Source organism: Glycine max, chromosome 2, assembly GCF_000004515.6.
Source record: "Glycine max cultivar Williams 82 chromosome 2, Glycine_max_v4.0, whole genome shotgun sequence".
Lineage (NCBI taxonomy): Eukaryota > Viridiplantae > Streptophyta > Magnoliopsida > Fabales > Fabaceae > Glycine > Glycine max.
This window is the reverse complement of record NC_016089.4, coordinates 5,775,652-5,803,081: the sequence shown is the minus strand read 5'-3', so window position 1 is coordinate 5,803,081 and position 27,430 is coordinate 5,775,652. Positions and strand designations below refer to the sequence as shown.

General features: G+C 34.4%; 5 protein-coding genes across 5 annotated transcripts; 1 reads left to right on the top strand and 4 right to left on the bottom strand.

Annotated features, from left to right (window-relative positions):
• Positions 1 to 255: 255 nt before the first annotated feature.
• Positions 256 to 4,685, bottom strand: LOC100790694 (V-type proton ATPase subunit C). The gene is made up of 11 exons (XM_003518081.5): positions 4,436 to 4,685; positions 4,272 to 4,340; positions 3,994 to 4,121; positions 3,794 to 3,893; positions 3,228 to 3,295; positions 2,998 to 3,139; positions 2,667 to 2,783; positions 2,344 to 2,469; positions 1,893 to 1,976; positions 1,723 to 1,802; positions 256 to 661 (listed from the first exon to the last, which is right to left on the bottom strand). Exons 1-11 carry the CDS (start codon positions 4,547 to 4,549, stop codon positions 562 to 564), a joined length of 1,128 nt encoding a protein of 375 aa, XP_003518129.1. The 5' UTR covers positions 4,550 to 4,685; the 3' UTR covers positions 256 to 561.
• Positions 4,686 to 6,266: 1,581 nt separating this feature from the next.
• LOC100789635 (long chain base biosynthesis protein 2a) lies at positions 6,267 to 11,920 on the bottom strand. The gene is made up of 12 exons (XM_003518080.3): positions 11,526 to 11,920; positions 11,382 to 11,447; positions 11,082 to 11,170; positions 10,631 to 10,776; positions 10,403 to 10,527; positions 10,229 to 10,322; positions 9,650 to 9,813; positions 8,921 to 9,082; positions 7,766 to 7,892; positions 7,471 to 7,637; positions 7,264 to 7,371; positions 6,267 to 6,762 (listed from the first exon to the last, which is right to left on the bottom strand). The coding sequence occupies exons 1-12, from the start codon at positions 11,649 to 11,651 to the stop codon at positions 6,667 to 6,669; spliced, it is 1,470 nt and encodes a 489-aa protein (XP_003518128.1). The 5' UTR covers positions 11,652 to 11,920; the 3' UTR covers positions 6,267 to 6,666.
• A 3,024-nt stretch (positions 11,921 to 14,944) lies between these two features.
• LOC100788040 (protein AUXIN SIGNALING F-BOX 2) lies at positions 14,945 to 18,098 on the top strand. Its single transcript, XM_003518079.5, has 3 exons — positions 14,945 to 16,137; positions 16,647 to 17,142; positions 17,227 to 18,098. The coding sequence occupies exons 1-3, from the start codon at positions 15,686 to 15,688 to the stop codon at positions 17,998 to 18,000; spliced, it is 1,722 nt and encodes a 573-aa protein (XP_003518127.1). The 5' UTR covers positions 14,945 to 15,685; the 3' UTR covers positions 18,001 to 18,098.
• A 2,234-nt stretch (positions 18,099 to 20,332) lies between these two features.
• Positions 20,333 to 22,656, bottom strand: LOC100785382 (cysteine-rich and transmembrane domain-containing protein WIH2). Its single transcript, XM_003518077.4, has 3 exons — positions 22,415 to 22,656; positions 22,046 to 22,310; positions 20,333 to 20,660 (listed from the first exon to the last, which is right to left on the bottom strand). The coding sequence occupies exons 1-3, from the start codon at positions 22,458 to 22,460 to the stop codon at positions 20,612 to 20,614; spliced, it is 360 nt and encodes a 119-aa protein (XP_003518125.1). The 5' UTR covers positions 22,461 to 22,656; the 3' UTR covers positions 20,333 to 20,611.
• Positions 22,657 to 24,374: 1,718 nt separating this feature from the next.
• On the bottom strand, positions 24,375 to 27,380 carry LOC100819960 (exocyst complex component EXO70B1). The gene has a single exon (XM_003519883.5). The coding sequence runs from the start codon at positions 26,705 to 26,707 to the stop codon at positions 24,578 to 24,580; it is 2,130 nt and encodes a 709-aa protein (XP_003519931.1). The 5' UTR covers positions 26,708 to 27,380; the 3' UTR covers positions 24,375 to 24,577.
• Positions 27,381 to 27,430: the final 50 nt, after the last annotated feature.

Genomic DNA, 27,430 nt, shown 5'->3' with positions numbered 1-27,430 from the left:
TAATAATAATTGCTGGTCAAATAAAGTGATGTTGGAAGTTCAAATCTCATATAGTCATAAATATTTAGTTCCACTAAATGAAAAAAAAATATTCAAAAGATAGGGTAAATCCCATTAATTATATTTAATTGCAAAATTTCGTACAAAATATATAAACTATAATTTAGTTACTTATAAAAATTATTTAAATCATAATCTACATCCAATATTAAAATTTCGTACATCGCATGAGTAGAAAAACAAAAAAACTAAAGATACAACTAAAATATTATATAATATATCGTAGATATTTAACAGGAAAATACAACGATTCTAACTCCTCGAGTCGCATAATCACAAACGATCAAACAATGAAACTCATCATACAAGTGGCTAATGATCAAAACTTGGCACCACAAAACTACACTTCAATTCACCAGATCCTTCTGGAAACTTGAATACGCTCAAATTATATAATTATATATATAAAAATAAAAATAAAAAGAATTGAACATGACCCTAATGTACAAAGGAATCCTTCGCTGACCCTGAATGGAGAGGGATTGTTTCTGGGTGCTGCACTCAAACAAGATTGATAGTGAAGGAGACATAAGGGTGGGCATCAGCATCACCTGCTAGGCCAGCCATCCCAACTCCTTCGTCCTCGGTCTTCCAGTAAGCACTGCAGCGAAAATATGAAAGGAACAATAACAATATGAGCACATGTGGCATTAAAGAGAATTATGAAAAAAGTTGAGAAGAAAAAAAAAAAATAATAATAAAAAAAAAATAAAATATATATATATATATATATATATATATATATATATATATATATATATATATATAATAGATAAATAATAGAACTATAAATATGGCCTGTGTGCATCAAAATATTAGGGGGAATCAAGTTCTGCTGAAATGTGTCATAGGAATTGCTGATTGAGTTTCTGAGCATGTTATTCCATAATACCGCCATCATATTACAGGGGTAGGATTAAAGTAGAGTTAAAATCAATTCATCTGGGCATATGAGTAGAGCAAACGATAGCAACGGTAATAGTAAAAGCAAAGACAAAGTGAAAAAATTGAGTTTTGGGGTTTACCAATAATAATGGGTTGGCAATGCCTAAAAAATTTGAAGGCTTCCTTGAAAAATTAAGATAGAATATGTAGCAGTGTAGTGTAACAACGTGGACAGTGTTTTAGATTGATGCTTCCTTGAAAAAGGAGCATTAAATTTTTGGAGAGAAATCACAAGAATTTGACAAGCAGCATTGTTGGCAATGCATGCACAATGTGACAGAAGTACCGATTAACCAAAGTGGCAACAAATTTCTTTTGTTTACTTTCTCTCTTTTCATCTGGTGATTAGTCAAGGATTGTGATGATTGATTAAGAAATCACCAAATATGGTACTGGTAATACTACTCTCTTTGGTGTAAAAAACATGACATGACACCTCTTGCGTTTCTAATGCATTTACCAAATTTTATGAAGATGCATGAAACTGTAAAATAAGACACTGCCCAACAACACATCCAGTGACAAACATAAACAATAGAAGTAGAAGTTTTCTAAAAAGTCAAAAGCATTGTTTTTTTTTATATATCTAAAAGAAGTAAGAAGAGAAAAAAAGAGAAGGATCTTGACACCAATCCTGTCTGTGCCTTTCCGGGTATAAAAATTACTTAAGTATATATATTTTAAGTCATACACCATAAACAGCAACAAGGCACTCACCTGTTTGAGCTACCACTCAACCCTTCAAGGATAGAGCGTACTTTCTTCTCTGCTTTGACTGATGGGGCTAAAACACATGCCTGGAATGACCACAAGAATCAAGGGTCAGAGATAAAATATTTGAAGGAAAAAATGAAGGTGAAAGCTATTGTACAGATGGGTATATCTACCAAGAAAGATGGTGGAAGACCATATCTCAGAATGCTCTCAGTAAATACACGCACTGCACAAAAGTGCATCCAGGAGCTGAAAACCTTCAGGAAAAAAAAAGAAGTAAAAATAACAAATCAGAAGAGTCACAGCATTTATGATAACAGGGCAAGCAGAAGAGATCACAGAACTTGTTAACATTTTATGATAGTGAAAACAACAAAATTTTCAAGTCGACGAACACTAGAAATTTAAATTGAAAAACTAAGGGCTGCTAAAAAATGCCAGCAGTGGTTAGTCACGGAAAACAAAACATATAAGAAATCCAGGATGCAGATAGTCAAGTAATTGACCATAATTCTTTTTTTCATCATCTGCTTGGTTTCTTCCTGCTATCTGTAAATTCTGTATTGTAATATTCTGGGCATATATTCTACAAATTAAATGAAGTGATAAATAAATGAATAATACCTCTCCATAACTTGCATAACACCACTGCAATAGAGAACTCCTCAAACTTTCCTGATCTTCCACCAATTTCTCCAACTCTTGCTTCCTACTGTCGTATGATTCGTGACTGTATTCGAAATCACGAATCTGAGCATGTGATATAAAATTCAATTAAAATACTTCTCATCAACTCATGAATTGATATTGCACACTCGGCATAACATGCCTCGTGCTTTCCCACATATTTCCATAAACAAGTTACTGGATGTAAATCTGTAAAAGGATGAGTTATGCAAATCCTAACAAATTGAAGACAGTATATGCAACTTAAGAAAAGCACTTACTTGGAACCCTTTTTCCCGTGCACTAGTTCTAAAATTGTCTGCAACACGACTGAAGAGTGTTACAGTATAAAGAACATATTCGTTATCCTCATACAATTTCTTGGAAGACCTGGGAACCTAAAATACTTATCTTAATCAGAATAAAAAATAAATCAAGAAAAACGGTCATTTTCAGAAATATTTCAGTTAGAAACATGATTGTACTATTTATAAATTACAAAGACTGTTTTTATTAATCAAGAGAAAACTATTGTGAATCCCCCCATTTATAATAATCTTTGGGAAGTAGCAGCAGATATTTGAGTATATGAGCAAAGAAGGTAACTCTTACCACATAATTTGTCAATGTTTCATAGCTAGATAGCCAATCCTTCTGTGAATACTTGGGAACAATTGCAAGAAGGGTGGTTAAATTTTCTGAAGTTATAATATCCTCAGGTTTTACCAAGTTGGAAAGATCACGGACAGCTAAGCTAAAACAGGCAAATAGGTCATTAAAGTCAGCTAAGAAATACTTATTATATTAAAAAGTCATGATTGTTCAATAAATAACATTCACACCTTCCAGTTTGCTTTCGGTTGATGGCATTAAGCTGACTGCGGATATTGTTATACTCAGAAACACGAACCTGACATAAAACACAAAGATTTAAGGGAAAAATAGAAAATTCAATTTACATTGTGCAAAATGGGGATTCTGTATTTTCCTTTGTTCATCAGTAAAGAACAATGTCATTCATTTTCATGATAGGCATTAGCAACAACTCTGTTGAATTTATGCAAGTTTAGAATAGGCACTACTACCATGAAAGTAACTGTTATTTAATCTTTGTCATTATAAGCTACATGGTCAGAGTGCTAAAGCCATAAGAAAAGCAAACCTATCAAAGCTTCACCTACACTGTTCATTTTCAACAAAATTAAAGTATTATCAATCCGTTACCTTTGGGTATCAATCAAGAAGAAAAGAAAAATCAAAATGCCCATAAAAAAGAAAGAACTTAACATTCCTCAATTGTAAGCAAGACCATTAAATCACCACAGCATATACATCTCTGTAAAGAAATAGCTTACGCATTTGGCACTCACAAAAGCTAATCAAATTATGTCTAAGAAACATGAATAACCTTGAGATCATCCTCAATCTTTGCCACCTGACCATGAATTCCATCGATGATCTCCTTCAACGGCGACATAGTGGGGTACCTAGCTTCATCCCAAACAAACCTGCATCCACCACAAAAGCACACAAAATCTTCATCACACAACACAACAACAAGATCACCAGAAAGAAACAGATCACAGATTCGATTGCGATCGAACAAACCGCGTCAAGTAGGAATCAACGGGGACTCCATCCACCGTCAAACCACTGCTCACCACGCCGGACACTCTCTCCAGCTCCTCAATCTGCCGCCTGATCTTGTGCGACACTCCCTCCACGAAACTGTTCGACTGCACGAACACACACACACAGAAAACAGATCAAGCATAATGAAATTGCAGCCACATTTATCTGTAATTTTCCACAATATCAAGGATCGCAACGGAACCGCAACCGTAAATAGTCGCGAATGTTTTGGTGTGATTGGGAATTTGACGTACCTTGACGGTATCGTCGCTGAGGGAGAGGAGGGAGTCTAGGGTTCCGACGCGGAGATTGGGGATGTTGAACTGCGAATTTGGAGGGAAAATGAGAGGAAAAGTAAGAGGCGCGGTGGTCGTTGGTTATAAAAAAAAAGTGATGTGTAGAGAGAGAGAGTACTTACTCTGTAGAGAGGAGTGTCGAAGGAGTGTTTGGAGATTTGTTCCTGCAGTTTGTTCCAGAGAGTGGATGCGGAATTTTGAACGGGGAGAGACACCACCCAGTACCTCGTCGCCATAACTAACACCTGTGACTCTGAATAATCGATCACGCGGGGAATTACAAATGTACAAGACAGATAGACACTTGTCTGTGATGGAATTTGGAAATGGATCCTGCTTTTTTGTCATGTGTCTGGAGCAGAAATAGGATCTAATACAAGTAGAAAAAGTAGAAAGGAAGTAAAAAGGAAATTATTTTATGAAAAAAAAATCTTATGATTCTGATGATATCAATTTCCTTTAATAAAGACAAAAAAAAAAATAAACATAATTTTATAACAACTAAAAAAAATTACTTAGAACAAAAATAAAAAAATACATGGACAAAAAAGTTATTTAAGTCTATTACTTATACGTTTTGAATTTTTAAGAATAAATTAATTTAATTTAAAAATCGGTATTCATTTATTACTTTAAAATTAAGATAGAAATATATTAAATTCAAATGCAGGTGAATAATAAAATATAAAGTGTCGGTCAAAACAAAAATAATATAAAGTGTGTATAGACTGTGAAATCTATATCCATATCCATCCATATAAGAAGCATTTGAGTTATTAGATTAGAATAAGAAGTTAAAAATTACTTTACATGACTTTAAAAAATTGTGAAAAAAATATGTATAATATAAATTTATACAATTAAATGCCGTCACTTGTTTTTGGATAATAATCTTGAATAAATATTCATTGTCCTCTTCTTTTTTATATACACTATATTTATTTTCTATGCCAGTCGTATTTCGTATTTAAAAGTTTTAAATTTCCCTTAATTTTAGTCATCCCCCTCCCCTGATTTTTAAATTTTTTTAAGAGTGTGTTTGAATGGGAAAATTTAAAATTCTAAGAAATTTTAAATTCTAAGAATTTCAAATACTTTAATTGAAATTCTTTTATTTTCAAAATTTTGTGTTTGGATAAAAAAAATTAAAGTTAATTTTCAACATTTTAAGGATTTCGGGAACTTTCAGGTACAAGAGATGATAAAAGTTAATAAGGGAACACGCGAAGGTTTTACAAGATTCTTTTATAAAAAAAAAAATTCAATTTCTCACATTTTAGAAGGAAATTGAAATTCCACATTTTTAGTTGTTTAAAATTCTGTTTTAAAATTCTAAAAATTTAAATTCTTCAAAAAAAATATCCAAACAATGAATTCTAGATTACAGAAATTCAAATTCTCAAATAAATTACTTTCTTCAGTTAAAATTTTCTATCCAAACAAAAAGAAAGAAAATCACAGCATGCCAAATCCTTTCCAGGCTCATCTTAGTGAAATGTATAAGGACATAGGATCAAGTTGGCTGGGGATAATTAACCTAGCATTTCCTAGGTGCAATCCAATGCATCGGGGAAGCATCAATTCAGGGTTTGTCCATTACCGAAGAATCCCATCATACGCATTTCATGGATAAATACTATTCATCATTCCTTCAAACTACACTTTCAAAACCTATTGCTCTTCATTTCCTCTCTTGGACAGAATCAAGGCATTTTTTTCAAGTTATTAGCTCTCCAAATTTTTGTAATAGGCTTTTGTGAACACAAAAAGAATAATAATACACAATTGAAAAATGTATGTAAGTAAAAAATCAGCAACGCCAGACTCATCGTATTATATTTTTTTTTTATCAAATTGGCAAATGAAATATCATGAACAAGATGTGGGTCGGAAAATTGGATTTTGACCGTCAGCTTTTGAAGAAACTAGAAACCCATGTCCACATGATGACAATTCAAGCAGACAACCAATTGCTTTGAATGTAAAAAACATAGCAAAAGTGGCCTATACACTTTCCAAAGGAGCAGTCCAATGTATCATCAATTTTACTTGTTTAAGCAAAAGTAAGTTTCAAATGCATAACCAAACTGCACCTATACATATTTATCTAATGACTGGGCAAAATAAGAACAGACTTCCCTCCAAGAGACGTTCACTTGAATCTGAGAACAATTATATGGATCAGCTGCTCCGGGCAAAATCCACACTTCCGAAGATGGCAACGAATTCATATACAGAACAACACCAGCCAGTTTGAAACCAATCCCTTGTTTAAACAAATTGCTTTCTTATCACTACAGCTCTATCTTCAGCAGTCTCTAATCCCCTTTCTGCTTAAAGAAAAGCTTCTCTCTCAATCAAACTTCACAGATTTACCCCCTTGTTGCTGCTTTGTTGGTTCAGCAGGGAAATATTTTATGCCAACAAGATCACCCACTCTGCTAATAACCTAACAAAGAAGAACAATCATAGCAAATTACCACACAAAACCTATCATGGAAGTAGCAAATTTAAACAAAACCCTGTAAGAAGCATATCAAAACAAACAAAATGATTAGACATACAGATTGGTCCTTGTTATCTGATACAAGCAGGGGAGAGAGAGAGGGATTTATTGAGTTGCAGGTAGGATATAAAATATTCATTTTCTTAACAAAGGAAAAAAAACAATAGCGCAATAATGTTGCATAAAACCTTATCAGCTACCTTTCTCACAAAATTGACACATTATAAAAAGGGCGCCCTAGTGCCTAGTGGAGTTTGGGAAGGATGGATTTATTCTGCCTTGCCCCCACAAGCAGAGGCAGCTTTTGGGATTCAAAGTTTTAAACCCATGCCTCCAGGTCACAAGGCAGTAACCTCACTGTTGAACCAAGAGTTGCCCTCAAAATTAAGAACCACTTGAGTATTTTTTTAAAGATAACCATTTAATGAAATTCAACATACATACCTGCAAGGCTTTGATAAGGTCTTCCCTTGAATGAGCTGCAGATATGCATATGCGTGCTCTAGCCAGTAGCAGTGGGGTTGCAGGAAATGCCACTGTCACAACAGCAACCTGAAATAAAAAATTGTAAACATTAATTAACAAATTCATTCTTATATGATGTAGGGTATCAACAAGGAGCATAGATAGTTGGATATTTGATGTTCTCACATTCTGCTTGAGGCACTCTCTTGAAAAGGCAGGGATTTTGGCCGGGTTGTAAAGCATGATTGGCATTACTGGAGAATCATTATCCCCAAGAACCTCAAATCCCATCTTCTGCAGTTCTGACCTAAAAAAGTTGCTATTCTCTCGAATTTGTGCAAGTTTCTGGGCACCTATATAGAAAAAACTTACTTCAATGCACGGTAAACAAAGTAGACGAATATTATTTGGATTGATGCACATAAAAAATCATCAAACAATACAAATGCAAAGCAAAGAGCAGAACTAGTGCCAGCCAAACCTCTATTGGAGCCATCCTCTCCAAGAATAACTCTTATGGATGATATTATTTGTTGTGCAGCTGGTGGTGAAATTGAAGTTGCATAAAGATGAGCAGGGCAAGCGTACTTCAAGTGTTGGATAAGGTCCTGACAGTAGATACAAAATTTCAGTGTAAGAATTCAAAATATTCTAATAGTGAGATACAGAATATCCATGATTCGAACCTGTAGAACCAATATGAAACACAAATCAGAAAAGGTCAATTTTCACATGTAAAACAAAAGTATTCCAAGAGTAGCTCCAACAGCACATGAATACAGCAATATTACATAACTTCAACTGTACTCGTATGAAGCTGATAGGCCTCCAATTAAGGTTTATGTTAAGAAAGTAAAGCCCAGTCTGCAGATTTAAGAAAGACAACATAGAAGGGGCAATAAGGGAATTTCACCAAAGGAAGATACAAATACAAGTCAGCGGATTGCAAGATTGAGATTCTTTTAGGGGGAGGTAATTGGTGAGGAGACTTTTTGAGTACCATACATGTATCAGTATTGAACAAATACAAATGTAAATGTATCTGATAGCAAAGCAGCCCATGAGGACAGACCCATAAGGATACGCAACAAACCAGCGCACCTCAAGGATTACGTATGAAGAGGATACGGAAGCAGTAGAATACAAATTGCTGAAGAATCTTCCCAGATATTCTGTCAGCAATTTGTTATAACCAATTAGGATTTATTTACCAGAATTCTGTTAGCACTTGTGCGGCTGGACCATGATTGGTTGCAGCATTGTAGCTCGTATCTATATATACTACATAATGGCATAAATAAAAGGCAGACCAGAATTACCTTCATTTCCTTCTTCTTGCTTCCTTAGTTTAGTTTAGCCAAAACGGTATCATACAACTACACAAGCATTAGTTTTAGATACAAATACTCCAGTCATATTGAAGTGCCATGTGCATCCATTTATTCCATCCCTTTTATTCTATAGGTCCTTTCATTTTATTCTTCATATACAGTAAACTATTTAACCTATTCCTATAACATGGTTGATTTCAAATATTCAATAGGAAAGAAAATCTGAACACCTACTCTGACAGATTTTAGCAACATACTGCCTCAGTTAAACACTAAATTTGGAGTCTAAAATTTAACAAAAGTACCTTCGATCCTGCAATGTAACCTCCACAGGATCCAAAAGATTTGGTGAATGTTCCCATCATAATGTCAACATCAGCAGTATCCACACCCAAGAGCTCACAAACACCTCTTCCTGACTTGCCCACAGCTCCAATGCTGTGTGCTTCGTCCAAATATGTATAAGCCTATAAAGCAATGGAAAAAATACACAAAGTAACAATGAACCAAAGTAAAATGGAAAATAAAACTTCATAATAAAAAGTTTATCAAAAATCCCCCTTAATGTCTGCTAAGGAAAGGAGTGTTACATGAAGGAAAGCCTCCAATACTGTGGCCCACTTTTTCCCCTTCTCTGAACTAGACTTTTAAAGAAAAAGTAGCAGCATGAAAAGTTGTCATGAGACTATCCAAAACTATTCCAACCAAAAAAAAAAAAAAAACTTTTACAGGGAAGTAGGATCTTATTTCTTGTTCATGCCATGCCCTTTATTTTTGTCAATAGCTAAAATTTATCTTAAATGGAATACAGTCTTCCAGGACATAAACCATTTAGAACAGTCCATTAAAAAATTTAGCAGGTATCCTCATTTGTGTAGACTTTCATAAACTGGATTTTAAACTCAAGATTAAATACCACCCCCCATAAAAAGTAAAAAAAAAAAAATGCACAAGGGAAACGGGTATAAATAAAAGAATTGCAATTTGTACATTATAATAATAATAATAACAATAGAGCTACCATAATTACCAACCTTGTATTTTTTACATACAGCTATGACCTCTGGAAGTTTGCAAAGCTCTCCTTCCATGCTGTATATCCCCTCCACAACAACCATTATCTTCTTCCAAGGCCTATGTGTCCTAGGTTGTCCCTCAGCAATTTGTTCTCTTAACACTTCTTCTAGATGAGATGGCTCTGTAGGTAAATAGCCAAGAAGAAAGTGAATAAATAATACTGCAACCTCTGTGAGCAACATCATATTAACACAAATAGAAACAAATTGAAAAAAATGCAACCCAACAGGTAACCAAGTGATCAAAGGACAATAACATACAAACATAACTAATCAAAAGCCAGTTCAGTTACACTTTCTGTTAAATTCTGTCAGCAGATATGAAGTCACCATGTAAAATTTAACTATCCTATACACAGTTAGCATGAAAATAATGGTATGTTGCAAAAACAGCAGCTACCACAATCTCAAACCCATGAACTAAAATGAAGACCTTTCTTTTCAATTTTCATAACAATATGTGGAAATTGAAAAGCTGGCCACTCAATGACTAACTCATAATACTTATTCTAGTACACAGCAAATAAAGATACCCACCGTTATGTTGAAAAACGCGAATTGTTGCTCCTGATCCTCGTGCACCATTAACAATGGAGTTGTGGTTCAATGAATCACTAATAATCAAACTTCCCTGCAAAAGAAAGTTACATCAACGCATAATCATGCAATCATTAGTGTCTCAACAAGGTAAAACCACTAAATTTCACAAACCTTCCCCATCAAGACTGGAAGAATAGCAGAGTTTGTCACATAGCCCATACCAAAAACTATAGCAGCTGGCTTCCCAACAAAGTTTGCAACACACTCCTCCAATTCAAGGTGAAGCACAGTTGTTCCTATTGGAAAAGCCACATTCAAGGAAACATGATAAGACACATGCAAATGTAAACAAACAAAATTCACATTTTAATGGCTGAAATACAAACTAATAGTACCTACCCCCATCCACACGTGTACTGCAAGTGCTTGGAGAATACTTCTTCAACGTATCAACTACTCGAGGCGTGCAGTATTCATCTGCTGCCGCAAAACCAAGATAGTTGTATGATCCCAAATTAAGGCATCTACTTATTTTATCAGTCCGTCTGCATTGGGAGGAGAAATAGTATGAAAAATAGGCATCAGATATATTTCTCATGCTGAAGCTCTAAATTAAAATTTACAACAAATATATATATATTTCAATCCACTAGGGTCGGTTCAATGGTTGAGGGATTTGAATAGTTTGCATGAAATCATAAATATAATTTAAACATCATTGCCATCACCGTATACTAATAAAAAATTGATATCTCAGAAAACAAATCGTCCCAGCCACCTATCTCAGAGAAAAAAATAAAAAAATAATAAAACATAATTATAGGTCTGAAAAATAAACAGAGGATTATACTTCAGTGTCTTGTTGTTATCATTCGAGTGGCGTTCGACTACATCAAACCATGCATCAGGAGCACTCGCAATTGGTCTCCCAAAACAGTCCTGCGAAAAACCAAACAGAAAAAATTTATTAAAAACTTTATAAGTCACAATCAAATATCTGCATTGCTAACTACATTAGAATGCGATTCGTTAGTCACACAAAAATGTTCAAAATGTCCTACACTGCAAAACTGAACGAGCCAATGAACGTTCAATGTTCGAATTTTGTTTTTATTTTTACTACAAAGGAAGCGAAAAGTGAAATAGAAACCTGAATTCGGAGGTACAAGCGGCGAATATAGAAATCTTCGAGCCCTAAGCAGATCGGCGCGTAACCCTGAAGAAACAAATCAACGCGTTGTTATTATTATAAATATAATATCATAATATGCAAAATGTAAAATCTTGTTGGAACCTGAAGATTGTTGGCGCTGCACCAGTCGAAGATTTTGCGGAAGAAATCCCTGAACTGGCCGAAGGCGAAGAGCAAGCCGTAGCTGAAGTAGGTGGTTAAGGCAGTTAAATACGGAATCGCAATCATGTTTGTTTGTGGAAGTAGGGATCTGGATTCTGAGTTTGGAAGCTCGTTCCGCGGTGCGGCGGTGATCGGAGATCCGAACCCGAGAGAGAGAAAAGCGGTGGTGGTGGTGGTGGTGGTGGGTGTTTGAAAATGGAAAGTGTTGTGTTGAGGGAATGTGTTGTGTTGTGTATGAAAAGGGGACCATACAATGCGATGGAATGGAAGAAAGAGAGAAAGGTCCACCTGGCGGCTAAACCAGGGTTCCCTCCCTCCGGTTATGACTAGTTTTTAATCTTTTGGTTTCGGACTCATCATTGGAATATTTCTTTGCTAGAAATATTTTATTTCAAGTTTTGAAAATAAAATGGATCTGACGAAAACAAATTATTTTTTTAATTATGTATATTTTCATCAAAAGTTAATAATTAATCTCACAAAATATTTCAATTTATTTAATAAATAAATTTCTTTCAGCAGATATTTTTTTCATATTCATAAATCAATAATTAAATACATGATTAAGGGACAAGATTAAGTTGTTTGGTTTAACAGAAATATTAAAAAAAAAGAATATAAATAATATTATAAAGTATTTTAAAATATTGAAATAACCATGTCCTTAACTACATCTTCCAATTCTTTCTCCATTGAGTTAGAAGATAAATCAGAATCCTCAATAATTTTAATCATATGCAAACAATTACAAGGTTTAAAAATTACACCTTATATATCAAACAGATAAATGCATTGTATTTGTGTTTGTAATATCAGACAGAAACAGGTGATATCTTTATGTAAATGATATTTGAATATCCTCTTAGGATCTATCAATGGATAATAAAATAAGAGAACAATCCAAATATCAACCTCTCAATAGGCGCGTTACTTGATGTGAACAAACATGTTTTATACAAAAGTTATTTGATTGTTGGTGGAGGATGGTTAAAGGAAGATAAATATCGTGGTGTATCAAGATGGACTAAACATGGAAAATAATCTAACTTTGGTCTCAGTAATATCCTAATTTTTTTCATTTGGAATTTTTATAAATTCAAGAGATCAAAAATTAAAAAAATGCAAATTTATAAATACTAAAAAATGAACAAAATATCTTATAAGAACCAAAATTAAAAAGACACAAACTTACAAAGATGAAATTAAAAAAAATGAAATTTCAGATATCAAAAGTAATAAAATGCTAATTTATAAAAAAAACATACTTAATCCATAATTATCTTAAAATGGACATTGTTGATAAATTTTATAATATAAAATATTTTTATTATAGATAGTAGTCATTATTTCAATATTTCTGTAAATAATATTATGTTTTTAACAAATTTCTATTACAATGTGTTGTTAGATTTGAACTATATTTGAATTTTATTTTTTATATAATTTTATGCAATTTTTATATAATTTGACGGTAAAAATTGTAACATGCTAACTTAGGTTTATTGAGAATTTAAATAATTTAGAACATAAAATTCATAGTTGTAAAAACTTTATCTATTTAGAAGTTTATTTACTAATTTAAGAATTTAAAAATAATTACAAATGCATTTTTTAAATTTTGAAAATATTATAAATGCTTTTAAAATTGATAGTAGTTGGGACTGAATGATTAGATTCATATTTGCTAACGTTAGTTATTTGTAAAAATTTGTAAATGACTTTTTAAAATTTTAAAATTCTAATAATATTATAAATACCTTTTTTAAAATAAGAATAGTTGGAGTTAAATTAGTAATTATAGATGAATGATTCATATATCAAATGCTGAGCAGCTTGAGATGCTGTCTGGTGCATTTGCTGGAGAAAGTGACATGGAGTTTATTGAGAACCAATTCAAGATTACCATATAACTTTGAATGAATCACCATTTTGGTCCTTGAAATTGTAAGAATCCATCAACTTTATGAGGAGCAGGAATATATATGCTATATCATTGAACTTGAATTGCATTGGTGAGACCAAGTCTCAATAACTTACTCTGATGGAAGCTTAAATTCTCAGTTGCCTCTTGTTTTAGAAAAGCCATCCAAGTGGCTGTTCTGTTAGTTATGATGCAGTATAGATGAAGATGATAGTTTGAAATTCAACGATTGGCAGGCTTAATCTGAAGTTTCTCGGGTTATTACAGAAACCTCAAAATTAGGAATTTCATAAGATGGATATAAAAGAGATTAGGGACGAATTAATTAGAATATCATAAGAACCTATATTCACCTCCAATTACAGGCAAATTAGGGTCATTTTTGTCAATTTCTTTATTAATTAGTTAAGTATACTTTTGTTAATTTAATCTATTTCCACTTCAAATAAATTTTAAACTATTAAAATAATTATAGTTTATTTACAAAGAGAATCTAGCTTATTTGATTCAACGGTTTGAGTGTACTAAATTCTTTAGTATTATCTTCAATTTTTATAGATAAACAAATTAAAGATTTATTTTATAGTTTAAAATATTTTTTTCTTATAATTCTTAGGTATTTTTTTTCTTTATAAATATTGATTTTTAAGGACGTCTTAGTTATTTTTTTATATCCCCAACCCCAATCTAGAAAAATCAAATGGTTAAAATCATAATTCATTAGTTTTAATCATTTTGAGCACAAATATGTGTTCCAAAAATTTCCGAATTCCTGTCTGAACTCAAATAAATTAAGGGGAAAATTGAAAAGAAAGCAAGCAAAGAGTGTTACATGACAGTACCCTGCCGTTGTTTGCTAGGCGATAAATTAGTGATAAAAAAAGTGAATGGAAATAATTTGATGCGTTTGGTGGAGAAATAATTTGATAGAAATAATTTTGAAAGTAGTGGGACTAATTATATTATTAGTTTTTATTCATTTTTCTATCATTTATTTATCTTTTTTTTCATTTTTTTTAACAAATACTTTTAATTTTTTTTTTCATTCATCCTATTTTTCTCGTATCTATCAAACATGATTATGTTTATATCAATGCTCCAAGTCGCATTAGCATCTTACTATCATGTTAACATTTTTATTAATAAGTATGTATAGTTTGTGAAGAATTTTGTACATGGTTGATTAATTAAAAATTATAATTAATATAATTTTTTAAGTAATTATTATAAATTTTTTATTATATATAATGATTTATAATCAAATGATAACGCAAACGTGTTATTATTATACCATCAATACTAAGAAAGAATCTAAATCACATAATTAAAATAGTAGAAAATTAAATTCACTAAGTGAGATACTAAGAAGAGCCAATTAAATTAATTCAGAAAATAAAGAAATATTTGATATAATAATTTCGTCAAACCCATATACAGACTTTATCCCATCGTGAAAACCGATGCCAGCCGTTTGATTCGATGTTCTCCGATTTCTCTGGCACGAATCAAGGTGGTTTGGCGGTAACCATGGTTGTGTTCAGCCACATCCCCAACCAATGGAGTTTCACCATGCTAACTCTATTCTATGTTTCTACCTTTAACCATCTAAGCTCTTGTTACTGTTAGTGTTAGGTCTACCATGTAAAATTACAATTACTGTTTCCAGATTCTCGTATCTGTGGACTTTTCTATCATTCTTTCCCTTTAAACTTTTTTTTTTTAATCTTATGTTATCATCATCGTTTGATTTGTATATCATAATTTGCGGTTTATTTTCTTCCCCATCACTTTTTCTTTGTTTTCCTGAGAAAGTTTCTGCCTTTTTTTACCTCCTTCCTCTGATCCTTGCTGGGACTTGTCTTCTGTTTTTTTTATAAAAAAAAAATTGTAAATACCATTTTCCTTGTCTGAGTCGCTACTTTTTCGATTTGAAGTTTTTTTTTTTTTTAGTTTGAGTCTTGTTTAGGGCAGGACCCCCTTTTTTTGTTAGGTTTTCTGTGGAAACTGGAAAGAATCTCACTGGTTAGATCATGGTTATGTATTGAAAATTGAAACTTCAAATTTGCGACCAGTGAAATTTTCTGCAAGTTTTTTCCCTGTTACCCTTTTGTAATTAGAGGGTGACGATTTTCCGGTAAAGTTGGGGGAAATTTGATAGCCTAGCCTTAGAGAGAGAGAGATGAATTTTTTTCCAGATGAGGTAATTGAGCACATATTTGACTATGTGACTTCACAAAGGGACAGGAATGACTTGTCTCTGGTGTGCAAGAACTGGCACAGGTTAGAGAGATGCAGTAGGAAGAGTTTGTTCATAGGGAACTGTTACTCCATAAGTCCTGAGAGAGTGATAGAGAGGTTCCCTGAGCTAAAGTCCTTAACTTTAAAGGGTAAGCCTCATTTTGCAGATTTTAATTTGGTTCCTCATGGTTGGGGTGGTTTTGTGTCTCCTTGGATTGAAGCAATGGTGAAGAGCAGGGTTGATTTGGAGGAGCTGAGGCTGAAGAGGATGGTGGTCACGGATAAGAGCCTGGAGCTACTTTCGCGTTCTTTCATGAATTTCAAGTCTTTGGTTCTTGTTAGTTGTGAAGGGTTCACCACCGATGGACTTGCAGCTATAGCTGCAAATTGTAGGTGAGATGAGTAAATGTGTGTTTATTGGAGTTTGACTTGTCAACTTGCTGATCGTTCAGGTCTGTTTGGGTTTTGGAAGAGCACTAATTGAAGGAATCTAACAACCACTACTAGTTGCTGATTTTGATGTTTTGTCCGTCAAGTTTGGATTTGTTAGTTAATTATCCTCTTGCTTTGTATGTAACTAGTGATTGGAGGAAAGGAGTTCAATTGCTTGAGTATAGCACGTTATCAGTTTTGACTTTTATTTTCAATCCAATATAAGATTATTGATTTGTGTTTATGCATAGCTGATGACTTACCAACATGCCATGATGGTTTGCTAACAAGTTGGTGTTTAAGACTATCTTGAGTTTTATTGTACTATGCATACTCGAGTTCATTAAATTGTCAATTTGTGAATTGTTTGAGATAAATTTCAGAAATGTTCAGAAATATATTCTTTGGATTGACCTACAGGTTGTTAGACTTGTTGTCTTGACTTCTCAGTTCACTGTTATAAAATGTAGGTTCCTTAAGGAGCTGGATTTGCAGGAAAATGAAGTTGATGACCACAGAGGCCAGTGGCTAAGCTGCTTTCCTGATTGCTGTACATCACTTGTTTCTCTTAATTTTGCTTGCCTTAAAGGACAGATTAATCTGGGGGCTCTTGAGAGACTTGTGGCGAGATCTCCTAACCTTAAAAGCTTAAGGTTAAATCATACCGTGCCCCTCAATGCACTCCAAAGGATATTGAGGCGAGCACCTCAAATAGTGGACTTGGGTATTGGGTCATTTATCCCTGATCCAAATTCAAATGTCTTCATTAAGCTAATGAACACCATTATAGAGTGCAAGTCAATAACCAGTTTGTCAGGGTTTTTTGAGGTTACTCCTCGATGCCTTCCAGCTATATATCCTGTTTGTATGAACTTGACAGCTATGAACCTTAGCTATGCAGCAGGGATTCAGAGCAGAGAGCTAATAAAACTAATTTGCCGCTGTGGGAAACTTCAGCGATTATGGGTAAATATATCAGCCTAAGTCTTTTCTTTTCATCTATGTATGCTCTTATGTTGTTGAATATCAATAATTTCTATACTGGTGCAGATAATGGATTGCATTGGAGACTTTGGACTACATGTTGTGGCTTCCACATGTAAAGATTTGCAAGAACTAAGGGTTTTTCCGTCTGTTCGTGTTGGTAGAAATGACCCTGCAGGAGTCACAGAGAAAGGACTTGTTGCAATCTCTATGGGTTGCCCTAAGCTTCACTCATTGCTCTACTTCTGCCAGCAGATGACAAATGCCGCCCTCATAACTGTGGCTAAAAACTGCCCAAATTTTATCCGCTTTAGGTTGTGTATCCTTGACCCAACAAAACCTGACCCTGATACAGTGCAGCCACTCGACGAAGGTTTTGGCGCAATTGTGCAGTCTTGCAAGCAACTTCGGCGGTTGTCACTCTCCGGCCAGCTGACTGATCAAGTTTTCCTTTACATTGGGGTGTATGCTGAGCAGCTTGAGATGCTGTCTATTGCATTTGCTGGAGAAAGTGACAAGGCTATGCTCTATGTGCTGAATGGATGCAAGAAACTTCGCAAACTTGAGATAAGAGATAGCCCTTTTGGTGACTCCGCGCTTCTCATGGACGTAGGGAAGTATGAAACGATGCGATCCCTTTGGATGTCATCCTGCGATGTCACCATTGGAGCCTGCAAGGCACTTGCCAAGAAGATGCCAGGACTAAATGTGGAGATCTTTAATGGAAACGAAAAGGTAGATCGTGATGTGGACGATGGCCAGAAAGTAGAGAAGACGTATTTGTATAGAACACTGGTTGGGAGAAGGAAAGACGCACCAGAACATGTATGGACTCTGTAGGTGTGCATTTTGGCTATTTAAGTTCTTGTTATTAAGCTGTTTCACTAGACTGGTCTTACTTACTGATTAATGGAACTTTGGTCAAGGTCAGTGATAAACCAATCAACTCAACAAACATCTGTTCAAATTTAATCTGGTATACAGTTAATGTGTGGTTTGGCTACCAATTTCTCAGTTAACTGTGACGCCAATAGATTAGTGGCAGGCACAAGAAAGTATCATGAATTGCCATTCTCCGCAGCATTATATTTGAGACCCTAAATCAATGGTGTGAAAATATAACTTACAGGGAAGCAACCTTTAGTACTCAGGACTTTTTTAACTAGCTAAAAGTTCTCTATTTTTGTCTCGGAAGTTTTATCACCAGAAATCTTTTCAACATTGTACACATGCTTCATCTTGGAGCTTGAAAGTATTATAATTAAGAAGATACAAAACAATTGCAAATGTCAAGACTGTCATTGCAACGATGGACAAAAAGAATTTTTAAAAAACAATTAAATTAGTCTATGAAATGCATAAGATTTGTGCTAATGAAATAAAACTTGGGTTGAATTGACCCGCATAGGTTGAATCTCTGCGTAAATATCTCATTGACTAATTTGTGCTTTGAACACCCTCTGGAGTATCAATTTGATGTCTGCACCTCTAGTTAGGTGTCTATGATTAGTTTTTCTTAACTACAATTAAACAGAAGACTCAATTTTTAAAAAAAAATCAAGAACCTAATTATTTTTTTTAAAAAAAAGATAAAAGTTTAGGAATCTAATTAAATTTTTTTATTAGTATGAGGATCCATAAAGTAATTAAACATTTTTGTGCAGTTTTTTTATTAGAAATAATACTATCGTTTAAGGTATATATTTTTTCTTTCCTTATACTTTTTACATAAACAGACAAGACGAATGGAATTTTTTACCTTTTTTTTCATTTTCTCCCGTACCAAATAAATTACAAATAATTCACTTTTTATTTTTCAATACTTTCTTTCTTTTTACTTTCTCTTCTAAATCTAGCATACCTTGGTCTGTTCTTATTTTTTATTTTGTTATAATAGAGCATAACATGTATTTTTCAAGAAGTAATTATTATTTTTCTTTCTATTTACAAACTTGGGAATCTGCAATAACCAAAAAAACACATTATTCAACTTCATCCAAATACTTGGTAACGCCAATCTTTATAGAACATACTCTCTCTTTTTTTTTTTTATAAACTACGTAACATACTTCTATTACCACTTTATTAAGACCATTTAGATAATTTAGTTTCTAACTTTCTATTGAAAATAACAAAAGATGAAAAATTATTCAATTTTGTCAGCTACAGCCACAGCAAAACCAAAGTTTCATACAACAATGATTTTTCGCAAAATCGAGATAAGTACCTTCTATGAGCCAGCATTAAACTCTGAGAAGCTATACAATAAAAAATGTATATCCCTGGCATATTAGAATTTGTACATGAGAAGCTATGAGAAAGCATGTTTGAGAAAAAGACAAAACAGTACAGGTTACAAATTGTAATGTATAAACAGACACTTCAACACTAACACTAAAGTCTATCCTTAGCGTATTAAAATGGTTCGAATTATCAAATCATTAATTCATTCCCGAGCATATATATGAACGTCAAGTTGAAAAACGAAAGGAGGAGGAAATTGCTTAGATAAAAAAACGTTTACACTAGTCCTGCACTCTACTTAACAACTCTACTATAACCTACTAACTTTGTACTAGCAAGTATTTTGCTTAAGATGTTTGATAAGCTATATAAAGTGTGTAAATACACTTGAGTAATTTCAATACTCATTATATTTCAACTTTCAAACATTAAACACTTTTTTTAATCACAATGTCAATTGTTAATTTATTAGTTTTTATTAGCAAGAGAAATTAAATCCACAATTTTTTCTTCATTTTTTTCTTTCTTAATTACCCAAATAACCTTATATCTTCCCAAACATTAAGAATTTGATTTACGTGTAAAGTAAGATAGAGAGCTACGCGTTGGTCGCCTGTTAAAGACTTGTAACAAAAAGAATAATTTGTAGCTTGCAGCTTGCAAAGACTCAAAGTTGAAAGAATAATCAAATTAAATTAAAGAAAAATCTTAATAGGTTATTGCGAACAAGATATTGGTAGGTGACCTGTTAATGGATATTGGATATGCAAAAGGCACCAGCAAAAAGTACCCATTCTCCCTTTTATTCTCTGTTCTAATTCCATTGTCCTTCCCGGTCCTCTAATAGAAGAGGCCTTCACAATTACTTGAAATTCTCATGCTAAGTATAAAAGAAAATGATACTGATGTGTAATGAAGACGAGTAACATGAAACAATTTTAACCATATCATTGTCTGTTACACCTTATAAGAAACGGTTTACACTTTCCAATATAGTGTTCGTACAAAGTAATTCATATACGATATAGACCACATCACAGAAGCTATGCACAGACCAGGATTTAGGGTAGAGGGGAAAGACCAAAGAGTTACAAGAATGACCAAGACTTACCACCTCTCACTTATTATCTAGAATTGTAGCCACATTTCTCTATAGAGCCATAACCAAGCGCAGCAAACTGAAGAAACAACTTTTACGATGTGATTATCAGAAGCAACACTCCTCTAGCACACAACAACAGCAAAGCGCTGCGATGCTGCAAATGTAAATGAAAGATTCTTACTATTAATACCACCATAAAAAAGGAGACAAATTAGAGTACAGAAAGAAAATATTTCATGCAATTCTTTTGTTTTAATGAAAAGAAGTTGATGTCTCAAGCTGAAATAAAACAATTCTATAGCACTTCATTTATGATGCATCAGCAAAGCTAATTGAAGAATTCTGCATACTAAGGATTAAGGGCATGAAACATCTCTGCCTATACTCTGGGTTGAGAATTTATAACAGGAAAAACCTCAATTCAGGAATAACTTCAACTAAATAATCAACTAATAATGCCTTGGGGTCATCAGTGAAAATGTAGAAAGATAGTAAGTAATTAGCAGTTTAACACATATAACAATATTAATATGTATGATTCTATAGCTGTGTGTTGGACATTTCAAAAAGTAATATCTACCTTATAATAATGTTTTACATTCAAAGTTAGTGATTATTGTTTTAGGCATGACACTGCAACTGAGGTTAAACTTGATGCATCATCAGAGTTGTGAAATGTTAGCTTGAGCTGTCTAAGCCCAAGGCAACATAAACCATAATAAATCAAGCCTTAGCCTCCCACTTCTCAACTCTTCTCACTTGCATATAATAGAATAAGCAAATCCTTCCACATTGTTTAACCTCAAATTCTTATTCACTCTTCCATTTGAATGTTTTGTCAACCATCAAATCCGCCATAAATCAACACAAACTTTTAAAGGTTAAAACCCTCACAAACTATTTAACACGAAAATGCTCACAAGCAAAAATATAATTGCCACTCTACCAGGAGAAGTAGATCTAAAGTGAAATAACAAAGCCACAAGGATAGAATAGCACACTCTAAACAAAAAGCTAGGCTGCAAAAATAATAAATAAATAAAAAAGGCAAGATATGTTTTGGATTGCTCAATTTTTGTTAATCCCTATACTTTTTTTAGTCACTATGATGTCAGGACAAAATATCCACTAGCTTAAATGATCAGTAATTTGGGCCGAAAAACCTGACCGACCTGCCTTTCCTTCCGACCACATTTTATCAATTCACAAATGATTCAAATCCAATTCAACTTGAACTAACAATTATTTTAAAAACTTTCATATTTATTTAGAATTAGATTTTTTTTTATCGGTAAATGCTATTTTGTTGGAATGTTAGATTTTATTAGCAGAGGAGATTGAACTCGTGACCTTTCCCCCTTTTCCTTCTCCCTTAGCCATCCAACCCCCCCTTATGTTTCATTTTTTCTTTATAATTAGATAATTTAACCCTCACCTAGTATCATAAATTCTAAAAAAAACAAGAGGACTAAAAAAATTAATTTTAAAATATAGGTACAAAGATTGATCCTAATAAATAAATGAAAAAAACAAACGTACCAGCCTCGGAGGAACGAAAAGCACCCAGGCTCCTCATGGTGGTGATGGTGATCCACGTGCTGGTAGTGGTAGTGCGGCGGCGGAGGCGGCGGTGGATGCCCGTTATCGAAGTAACCCTGATAGGAGTCGTACGGCGGACGCTGCGGCGGCTGCGGCGGAGGGTACCCACCGTATCCGTGAGGCGGCGGCGGCGGCGGAGGGTACCCTTCATGAGGCGGTGCGGATGGGTAACCCGGTTGGGGTGGAGGGTAAGGAGATCCGTACCCTATTAAAAAAAAAATTTATTAATTGGTGAATCTGGTGGAAAGGATGAAAAAATTAGAATAATTGAAATTGAAAAGAAAGAATGATATAGGTTAGTGAGAGTACCTGGGGGAGGGTGGGATTCGTGTGATATTCTCTGGAAATTGCTCATTGGACTTGTTTTCTGAGTTTGTGAGAGGGAAGAGCTCAAATAGTAATCATTCGCCACACCGGACCCTTACCGTCTGCTATCCACTTTCCATACATCTTAACTTATATAAATAGATAATATGACGTAGGAAAAATTAAATATATTAATGGATTATTTAAAATCATGGGATTTCCAATAATTTGGACTCAATAAATTATATATAAAAAAAAATTCTTTTGTGTTCTTGAATGACAAAGGTGTCTAGATGGATACTAATCATAAATAAATTTGCATGACAAAAAATAAATCTAGCTGTATTTTCAAAATTTGATAACTTACTACCGTTGAAACTAGCAAGGACTAAAATGAAGAAGAAATTACAATTTTAGGATTTTTTTTTTAAATCTTGTCAATTTTAAAGATTAAAATGATAATGAATGACAATTTCAGGGAGCAACTTCACTACTCACTCGTAAAAAGATATTAAACACCCTGTGAACACATATCTTTTTCTATCATTGCGTCCGAACGACTTATTTCATTTATACTTTCCCAACTTCCCTTTCCCTTGCTTTCCATGAGTCCGAGACACATATTTGAAGGGTGTATATATATATATATATATTCCAGTTTACTTTGCATTAGTTTTCAAGTTTATATTATTTTTCTAATCAAATATATTTATAATTTAAAAACAACATGTAATCTTTTAAATGCCCATCCTCCTTCCTGTTTAGGGATGGTTATACTCCACCTTGATTGGTAGCGAGGATCAACGTAAAAAATCAACTTTGTTAGGGATGAAAGATGGGGATGAGATTAGTGTTAGGGAGCATAGGGACCAATAATGTTATACTCATATTGACCCTACTACCTTGTTATCATGCCTTGTAGAAATAGGATAAGTCATACTTAACTTTACTAAGCATAATTTTGATATTGATTTAAAAAACATATCATACTAAGTACTTGTTTATCTATAAAAGATTTTTTTTAAAATATTTAATTTGACCCGCATAAATAGTTTGATTTCACCCGAAAGTTTATTTAAAAGCCTACTTTACAATAATTTATCACTACTAAGATAAAGATATAAACAGGTACATTAAATTTTATAGCAATTAAGTCTAATTAATTTGTTTATATCACTTAAACATATTTTGTAATAAGACTTCTATATACCACATAAATTTATCTTTTTCATAAAGTTATAAGCCTAAGTTAAACACTCCATGTAACATTTAAAAAGATAATAACAACATCAAAAACAAAAAGAAAAAAATATTTATATGTTTATTTAAATACATAATATATTAGACTTAAAAGCTTCATGAATGATCAATAATTTATCCTTTTTTAATTAAATAAGCTTTAATATAGAAAAGCTTTAACATAAATTATTTTCTAAAAAAGTCTAACTTAACCTAGATTTGATATAATTAGTTATAAATTCTTATGAACCACTTAACCTATTTTCACCCATACATTTACCTGTATGCTCCTCAGACAATTATAATAATTCATCTACTTTCTTTTCCATCTTATTTCCACTTATTTTTTCTGCATTTGTCTTTTCTTTAGTTAACATTTTCTCGAAATCTTTCCTTCCTATAATTTTCCTTTATCCATCGACTCCATTTCGTGGGGGGGGATAACCGTTGCCCATTCTCCTCTCATGCTTATGAAAGAACAAGTCTTGTATCAACAGAATATTAAACTAATAAAAAGAATTTAAGACAGTATTCAAACAAATTTTGATAGCACTCTAATTTGTAATTTTTTTTATTATTTCAATATATACCTTTAATTTTCTATAATAATTTCGTGCAAGAATATTATAGTTTATGACGGACAAAACTCTAATCACATTCACATAACAGTTAATTAAACTGGGCCAAATTAACAAGCAAGACCAAACATCCAAAGAGGGAAAGTTAATCATCAATTACATTAAAACGACCCAATTCGCCCCAGTGGTGTGGAAACAGAACCACCAATCAAATCAAGGAAGAAGCTTCAACACGCACGTGCCAATCTTTCTCAATTCACTCCCTCTGGTTCATCTTATTTTCTTCATCAAATCCACGTGTGTGCATGTGTTTGACATGGAGGTAATTGGTGATTTTTTATTTTTTTTTCTAGCGACGCCCATGAGGGTTCCCATCAAACAACTCATCAATGCAAGTCTCAACATCTTCAGCTTGATACTTAATATATTTTACAGTTTGCCTTCCGGGATCTAAGTATTGCGAAAACCTTCCCAAGAAGGACCTGTACGCCGGAATCACGAGCGCGGAAATAGAAACCCTAAGCTCCGACTGAAGCTGTTCGTCGTACACCACCCACGCGCTCTGCGTCTTGTGAATCTCCTCAAACGCCGCGTTGAAGCTCTTGAAGCGCTCCTTCAGCACCGGCTTGTGCACCTTCCCGTTCTCGTTCAAACCTTTAGGGCTAAGAGAACTCAGAATCTTGCTCCACGTTTCAACCTGGTAGTTCTTGTGGTAAGTTCTCAGCTCCGTCGATCTCTTGCGACACCACGTTTCTCCCATCACTTCGTAGATCTCCGTAGAGCCTTTTATCTTCTGAACTATGTACCTTCCGTTGTTCATCATGAATATGCAGCTCAGTGGTACTTCTTTGTACAGCTTCGCTTTTCCTTCGAGATTTGTGTCCAGAAGCTCCATCACCCTCATTAACTGCGCCGCGAAAGGTGACACGTTTTCTTTCTGTTTGTTGTTGTTGTTTGGTTTGGTATCTTCGTATTGTGGCCTGCTTGTTGAATCTGCCCGCTCCATTTTGGAGTGTTCTTTGAACACTTCTTCTAAAGTGTCTTTGTATTCACACGCTAGCCTTAAGTAGTTCATGATGTAGCGCGTGAGGGGATGCACCGCGCCGCCGGCTACCGGAGTTTTTCCGGTTTCCGATTTGATAGAGTTCTCGAGGTCACAGAATATCAGCACCGCCGCCTCGCCGAGGCGGCACTTGGCCGAGGTCGTCTCGGCCTTGATCTCCCCGTCGTCGGCGGGGAAGAGGCTCTCCATGTCGGGAATAACGTCCCTCAAGGTCTCGTACATGTCGAGGAACTTGAAGAGCTTCTCGCTGGCGCGCTTCGTCATGGCGACACTCTCCGCGAAATTGAGAAGCTGGATCATGATTCCGCGGGAGAGGTTAGCAAAGAGGCTCGCCGCGATATTGTTCGTCGATAGGGAAGAATCTTGCTCCTTCTCTTCGCCGAACACTGACTCCGCGAGCCTCCACTCGCCAGGGAACCACACGGAGGTGCATTCCTTCCACGTGTTGATCCACAGTGGGATCTCGCGCTCCAGTGGCTCCCACTGCATTTTCTGAACTTCATCGATGCTGAGCTTCTCGTAACCTAGTAGCTTGTGCATTCCGTCTTCGAACGCGTGCCTTCGCGAAAGCGCGTAGACATGGCAGCACTCTTTTCCGTAACCGCCTGTGATCATTTCTTTAGCTATTTTGCTCAGTTTCGTAACCGTTTCCTCCGGTAAACCCGGGAAATCCGTAACCATTTCTGCAGGTGACTCGGGCTCAGAAGATTCCGCCACTTGTTGTTGTTTCCCCTTCTGGTTCTGGTTTTGCTCTGCGGGTTTGGCTTGGTTTCTAGATTCTTCCATTAGAGACCGAAACTCGTCCTCCAAAAACGACATCGCACGCTGCTGAAGCGCGCCGAGGCCGTTGATTATCAAGTCTGTTTTTCCCTTGACCTTGTCCTTGTTTTCTTCTTGATCTTCCTCTTGATGAGATTGAGCGTACTCCGAGAAATGTTTCATCAGCTTTGAGATGCGATTCACGCATTCCAGAAACGACGATTTCTCTTCCGCATTCTCACCCAATTTTGCCTCATTTGTTTCGTACCTCTTCATTTTCTCTTCCACTAGTTGCAAGAAAATGGGGATGAAATTAGGCGTATCGAATGTGGTGACTTCTTTCTTGTTAGCATCTGCATTGTGTTGCTGAGTGGCGAGCAATTTGTCAATGTCTTCTGAAACCTTCTCGAGGTTTGGAGGGGGAGAATCCGGTGGAGCCTCCGCGGTTTCTTCTTCTTCTTCTTCCTTCTTCTCTTCCTCTTTGGGATCTTGGTCTCCCTCGGCGTGATCTGAATCCGCGGCTTTTTCTCCTTCGCCGTCCGTTTTGGCGTCGAGTTTATTATCTTCGGGCTCCGGCGCTGCCGGCGAATTGGTAGTGTTGTCGCCGGTGTTCATGTCTTCGGCTTTGCCAGAATTCTCGGCAAGGTTCTTCTCCATTGTATTGTGATTGATGCGATGAAGATTTGGATTCCCTCAGTGAAAGAAAAACAAAATAAGGTGTTTCAGAATGATAAATGCCAATACAACATTGGAGAATTACCCACTTTGTGTTTTTCTTTTTTCTGTTTTTAATTTTTATTTTCCTTAATTACTTCTTTTTTGGTTTTGATGGATATTGACCTGTTATTGTTTTGGCTTCTTTTTTTTTTTTTTTTCTTTCTAAAAAATTTCGGGGGTTGAGAGTTGAAGTGGTCATGCCCTCATGGCTGATCGTGTGAGAAAGAAGAAAACGAATGGATAGAAAGCTCCGAGACAAAAAATTACACATAAATGTGGCAAATTTGTGCGGTTGACCGTTGAGTCCCATTTACCTTTTTTATTTTTTGTTTTTTAACCAATATCAAAAGTAAATTTTGTATCTATTTTTATAATAATTGGTAATCTAGAGCTGGAAGATAGTGCAATTGTTTCGTGGCATTTTCATACGAGTGACTCTAGTATCAAGATTTTAACCCTTATTGTGAATTAATTTTTTTAAATTTAAATAATTTGGTCAATGATATTGAATGTTAAATTAATTGATTCACTACCAGATATGAAATAAAACAAGTCTTAATATTAAATATAATTTTTTATCATGTGAAACTTACTTTAAAGGATTTATTTGGGTGGTGACAGTGGTGATAAGGGGTTTTTTTTTTATATAATTATTTAAATGTT